We start from the raw sequence: 6453 nt of genomic DNA on the forward strand, positions 1-6453 counted from the left end.
ATACATCCATAGTTGGATTCTAGTTGGTGTTCAGAAAAACATTCGTTAATTTACTGCCAATTATGAGAAAAAAACTGCAGTATAGAAAGGAATTTAGTAGATGATGTAATAAGGATAAGGTTATTGAAGTTCATTGAGGACAAGGACTTTGTATGGCGAAACTCACATATTTGAAAATCTTGTATATATGGTGAACAAGACATCAAGGTGAATGAATTCAAGTGAGAGATGATTTGTAGCAAAATATATACAAGAGAAATGGAAATGTGAGGGGTCAAATTTGATTATCAAGTGAAAGATGTGCATCTCTAAGTTGATATGGATTTATTGTATGGCATTGATTCACTTGATAAAATTCAAAGTCAAGTCATTCCCCATATTTCTCATACTAGTTCTATTATCATATATAAAACCACATTTTGCACCATAGAGAAGATGCAACAATATAGATACCTACTTGCTTATCTTTTAAGTATATTTAAACCTGCGGTAAATTTGAGAGTTATACCACTCCAAACTCAATAGTTTTTTTGAGACAAACTTATGTAGATGTACTAGCTGTTGTATGCATAACATTTGTGGCGATTACCTTGAGAATTTAAAATCGTTCATGTTTCTCCGATCATTGTAACGAAACCCATGTATGAAGTCACAATTCTTTCTCCTTCTCCCCTTGAGTTTATTGACATTTCTTGTCAAGAATTTCTACATGTTTACAATATGACGTTAAAAGCTTTTGCTTATAGGGCTTTGTCTTAATCATTCACGGGCATTTTGCAACCTATCTAGCCCACTATCTAACGACATCTTATGATGATCCAATTGATCCATATGATGTTTCAATTGCATTTTAGAGGAGTTCGAATTGTGTTGTTTGGGAATGAACTTCTCAAACAACGGAAGAAAAATGTGATGGGATTTTTTAGTATCTTTAGGTTGTTGAATATTTGTTTGGTTCAACTTATTGAGCTTTTTTATTTCCTCACATTTTAAGGGATGGCATTTGTTGTCAATATAGGAAAGGTTCAACAAATGTTTGTTCAACTCTGATGCTATCATCTTTGTATCAACCATCTTTGATTGCACATCCATTTCCATAGACAAATTTGTATTTGGATGTGTTGTAGAGACAAATGAGTGGCTAATCATGTCTGTATAACTATTTGAGAAAGTTTTGCGTAATGGATTCTGCATGCCCTTCAATTTGTTACCATTGGATCTATTTAGATCTCTTTCGGAAAAACTCCTCAAATCCAGATGATATTGCGCATTATTTGACTTTGTCATAGCTAAGAATGAGTTATGAGTTGAATGGAATTCCTCGTTATGCACAAAACAATTTTTTTTTGCATCAACGGGTCTAGGTATGATGGTAGATTGTTGAAGAGGATAATATTGCATTTGACTTTCCATATTATGCACTTTATTTGTGTGTTCCATGTACTCCATGCTTGTGTTCTTTCTCATGTCCACACAATTCCCATCCCTTTCACCATCACCACATGGTTGTTCCCTATAAAAAAGGGATTTAACTTTTGTTATTTATTCTTGAAATCCTCGACATATTTGTGAACAATGATAGGTATAATCTAGAAAAGTGGCCACAAAGCACAAACACAATTTCATATTACTTGGTAGGTACAAGTTGGAACCAAATGAAACATGGTCATGACAAAAATTACTTTTCACATTACCTAAGTAGCAAGAGACTCATGGAAGAATCAATCTATTACCTTGTAAGATGGAAATTGCTACCATTGAGATTTTGGTTGTCACAATGGCAATATGGGCTTATGGTATGAGCTCCATTGAAAATTTCCGTCGGAATACACGTGCATGAGATCTTAGAATATACATCACAATAACGATCCTTTTCTTGTATTATGGGTTGAGAGCTTATGCATGAACCCCCTTCTTGACTTGATTCTTCACTATCATTCATGTCAAGAGTCTCATTTAGATATTGTAGGTCTTGTGATTCCCAATTGGAGATGATATTCTCATTGTCATTGTCATTCTCGTTCTCAGATATACCTATCTTCTTTCTTAGTTGCACTTCCCAATTTAGTCTCTCTTGAAGCTCCAATACCTGAAACCAAACTTCAAAAAATCAGGCCTTAGTTTAGTAATTAGAGCTCAAATTTGAACTAAATAATTTATCTTAGACAATCATTAAAATCTTTCATGAAGGAGATTAATATTATTCTTTTTGTGGATGTTCAAAATTTCTGATTAAACATTATATGTTGATGTACATGATTATTGCTTAGTTCTTTTCATGCCAAACAAGTGACTTATGCCTTCTTAGCCAGTTGTTGTGACCGTTGTTTTTCGAGTTTATACTCAGTACGTTGCGCTTGAAGTCGGGTTTGGAGGAATTCTATGGTCATAAAGGAAGGATCTTCACATCTACATTGAAAAACATAAAAAATATATATATCATAAAAAGCAATGATAGAAAGGAGTAAATAACTACGGTTTAGCAGATGTATTATCGGATATGTCATGAAAATTACCCAAAACACATTTATAAAATAATTCTTTTCAACTAATTTTCATGACAACTATATACATATGTATATGCAAACTAATGAATCTTCATGATTCTATCTACTTTGTATCAAATTTCAATGGACACTGAAAATATTACCTTTCTAGAGACGAGGAACTAAAGCTTCGCTCAAGTGTCTTAAGGTAGCTTCGAGCTTTCCGATCGATGACTCTAACGAATTTGTTCCCTGTGGTAATGGCAACATTGCCATTTGTGTTTTGAATGACATGGTTGTTTGTTTTTGTGTCGTCGTGATTGGTAGCTAGGCTACTCATCTTTGAACAAAAAGAAGAATATATGAGGATATTGTTTCCCTTTTGTTAGTACTATTAATGCTTGAAATGTGGAATAAAAATCTTCAAATGAACAAAAATGATAAAAGCAAGAACCAAATGTCATTCCGTTCTTTGTTTAATGCTCATATATAATGTTTGAGGCATGTGTGGTGGTGAAAAACTTGGGTTCAAGGATATTTTTGTCATTTCTTTGAACACATTTCATCGACCAACTGTAGAAATGCACTAACCTAATATGATCTTAAGCTAATGCAGTTGACCATGGTCAAGCAAGAACTAAATTTAACATGATCAACATTTATCTAAATGAACCATGCCAAGATTCCATGGAGAGCATTAAATTAATCATTGTCAAGAACTCATGAAGGGAACTACATTAACCAGATCGAGAAACACTAAGTGAGTTAGTGAACCAAGATTGACACTTAATTAATGAATACATGAATGACAAGATTGTCATGAACTGGTGTTAATGAATAGAGTTACAATAGATTATGTGTGTGCATGCATTAAACGATACCTTTCTTTCTCTAAAAACTTGAAATATCTCTTTCTTTTTAAGGTTGAAGGATGAAGGTTACCTTCTTAAATAGATGTGAATGAATGTGCTAGCTAAACATTTTGTTTGTTTTTAGCACATACGAAAGTAAAAACAAAAGAGATAAAAAATTGGAAGAATATTCTCAAAAATATGAATGCCCCAGAAGAGGAATCATGTGCACAGTTCCCAAATTGTAGACCTCCATTAAGAATTGTGAAAGGCAAATATTTGTTGAGAATAACAAAAAGTGGATAGGATTTTGTTGGTGGTATTAAGCTGTCGTTGTTTTCTACAATGTTCTTTGAGAGATAACACATGTGTGTGCGCATGCAGAGGGGGATTTTGACATATGTGAGTGTGTCAAGGTGCGACCCTAAGTTAAGAGGAAATGAAAGTAAAGTAGGCATAGCTCTATTTGTAAGGTCAAGTGATGGAGAGAAGATGATCACATGTTCAATCCCTACATTTCACAATATTTTTTTAGTAAAGTAAAGTAATTAGTGAGATTGGAAACAAAGTGTACTTGCTTGGGCTGATAAAAATACACAACCTAACACTAAAGTAACACCCCAATTTTAAGAGAAAAGATTGAGATAGATTATTGAGGCGATACTTGAATGGCAAATACAAAAGACACTTAACGCTTAAATGAAAGAATAAGCTGGTTTCTTCAATTAATTGTTCGTCTCAGCCACAAGTTTGATGTTGTCGTTGAATAGACGAGCAAAAAGAATTCCTTGTGTTGCAAAGGTTTTAACCTCATTAAACATTCTTGAAAGCTAGTTTATTTGAATCCTTGAAAATCACGTATGATGTTTTGATATGTGGGACATTCCAAAATAACGCGTTCTTTTGCTTTTGGCGCATTGATGCAATATTCTCTTTTTCTGTTCAACACTCATCCAAAACTCCATGTGTTTGAGTGTGTAGGAATTAGGGTGATAACATGTCTCACTTGCTTCAAAATGGGTGTTTAAATGTCTATTTGATCATTAGTCAGTTGATTAAGGTCATTTTCCCAATGTTAAGTAATAACGTGGCTACAATAGTACTCAAACTTGGACCTTTGGGAGGACCTTCTTTACATAAGTTCACATGCTGTCTAGTGTCCTATTGTGTGGTCAATTCTATATGATGGTTAAGCTGAGCCAACAATAGTTGTACATTTTCATGTTCAAGCATTGCCCAATAATAGGGTACTAGATTTTGCGCAATCCGGATATGATTGTTCAAACTTTGCGGTTGAACACCCCGACGACTGTTAACCGTTTCTTGGGGGGGGGGGGGGGTGGGGGGACACCTTCGATGAGCCCATAGGCTATCGGTATCAAGGGGTCGTGTTATGTGGAAGCCTCTTCTACACCGAGAAGACGTTATGGGAACAAGGAGCGTACACGGGCTACAACCCGTTAGACATAGACGTTGTTAGGAACAGTACTAAGACAGAGAAGGAATTAGTACTAAACGAAGGATTAATACTATGAGAGGTGTAGAACTTCTTCGAGAGAAGGAAGAAGTGAGCGAGACGGAGAGAAAGAGAGAGGGAGAGAGTGATGATAAGAAAGATATGTATTATGTGAAGAGAATATACAATGGTGGCTAAAAGGCTTAAGACTGGCGTTGAACCAATTTGGTTCAAAACAATGCCTTGCGCCTCCTTTTATAGTGTTTTTAGGAATAATCTTGAAGCTTCTAGAATGTTCTAGAGAGATTTGGAATATACATCAATATCCTATGATAAAGCATAAATGAAAATAATATCCTACAAATTACAATTCATAGTCTAACGGTAAGAGCTCGACCCATGTAGCATAAGGTCATGGGTTCGAGTCTTGCCATATCATGACACTATCTCCCCCTTAAAGACGACGAGTGGAACGAGTCGGCGCTGAGTGCGGACGGGGTTTGTCCGAATACTTTTGCTGGAAATCAGCAAGAAGATCCTGAGCATTAGCAACATGCTCGACGGGTTCCCAAGTACGTTCGCTCGGACTATAACCGAGCCAATCGACCAAATAATAAAGTTTGTTGCAAACGAGTTTGGAATCGAGGATGGCAACAACTTCATACTCTGGGCCGGCATCCAACTCCAGCGAGGGCGGCGGTGGTGTCACACGATCGGGAATGGTGTTTGCTTTATAAGGTTCAAGAAGAGAACAATGGAAAACCGGATATATCTGAAGCTGTGGAGGGAGATCAAGGCGGAATGTGACATCATTAACCTTACTCGTAACACGGAAAGGACCGAGTCGTCGATAATCCAAATTGTCGCACGATCGAGTAGTCTTGATGTGACGATGTAAGAGCCATACTCGATCTCCGATGGCAAAAGAGGAGGGAATCTGATGACGATCCACATAAGTCTTCTGTGTGTGTTGAGCATGACGAAGGTGAGTAGAGAGATCCATATGGATCTTGTGTAGCCTCTCCAAATGATCCTCGACACGAGGGTTGGTAGGTAGCTCCGGGGTGTCGATCACCGACCAACGAGGATGGAAACCGGTATAAGCGAAAAATGGGGAGACCTGAGTCGAGGAGTGAATAACATTATTATACGCAAACTCCGCAAAGTGGAGAATATCGGCCCAATCGTCCTGTTGATAACTCAGGAAACATCGGAGATATTGCTCCAGCGTTTGGTTTGTTCGTTCCGCCTGCCTATCGGTCTGAGGATGGTAGCCGGAGGAGAGTTTGCAAGAGACCTTGAGCATCTTGAAGAGATGCTGCCAAATTTTGGAGAAAAATTGCGGTCCTCGGTCACCGATGATACTGTTTGGGAGGCCATGATGCCGAAATACCTCACGCATGACAAGGGCGGCGGTTTCCTCGCTAGTGATGGCCTTAATACACGACACAAAATGTGACATCTTCGTATATCGATCGACGACGGTTAGGATAGCATCGAACCCCTTCGAGACCGGCAGATCTGTGATAAAATCAAGACAAATAGACTGCTACAGCTTACTTGGAATTGGTAAGGGTTCCAACAAGCCATATGGATGGTGTCGTGGCATCTTTGCTCGGCAGCAAGCATCACAGGTCTGAACGTAGTCGTTGTCAAAACG

General features: G+C 37.4%; 1 protein-coding gene across 2 annotated transcripts; it reads right to left on the reverse strand.

Annotated features, from left to right (window-relative positions):
- Nucleotides 1-265: 265 nt before the first annotated feature.
- LOC147855961 (uncharacterized) lies at nt 266-3416 on the reverse strand. 2 transcript variants are annotated; one of them, XM_087328994.1, is made up of 4 exons: nt 3368-3416; nt 2651-2826; nt 1734-2409; nt 266-1513 (listed from the first exon to the last, which is right to left on the reverse strand). In XM_087328994.1, the coding sequence occupies exons 3-4, from the start codon at nt 1940-1942 to the stop codon at nt 760-762; spliced, it is 963 nt and encodes a 320-aa protein (XP_087185120.1). In that variant the 5' UTR covers nt 1943-2409; nt 2651-2826; nt 3368-3416; the 3' UTR covers nt 266-759. The 2 variants fall into 2 exon arrangements, with proteins under 2 accessions (XP_087185120.1, XP_087185119.1); XM_087328993.1 differs by lacking the exon at nt 3368-3416 and having other exon boundaries at nt 1734-2089; nt 2256-2409; nt 2651-3228.
- Between the last annotated feature and the right edge of the window lie 3037 nt (nt 3417-6453).

The sequence above is a fragment of the Azolla caroliniana genome, unplaced genomic scaffold (genome assembly GCF_043228905.1).
Source record: "Azolla caroliniana isolate FFs.n. ecotype wild unplaced genomic scaffold, voAzoCaro1.0.p SCAF_13, whole genome shotgun sequence".
Classification (NCBI taxonomy): domain Eukaryota; kingdom Viridiplantae; phylum Streptophyta; class Polypodiopsida; order Salviniales; family Salviniaceae; genus Azolla; species Azolla caroliniana.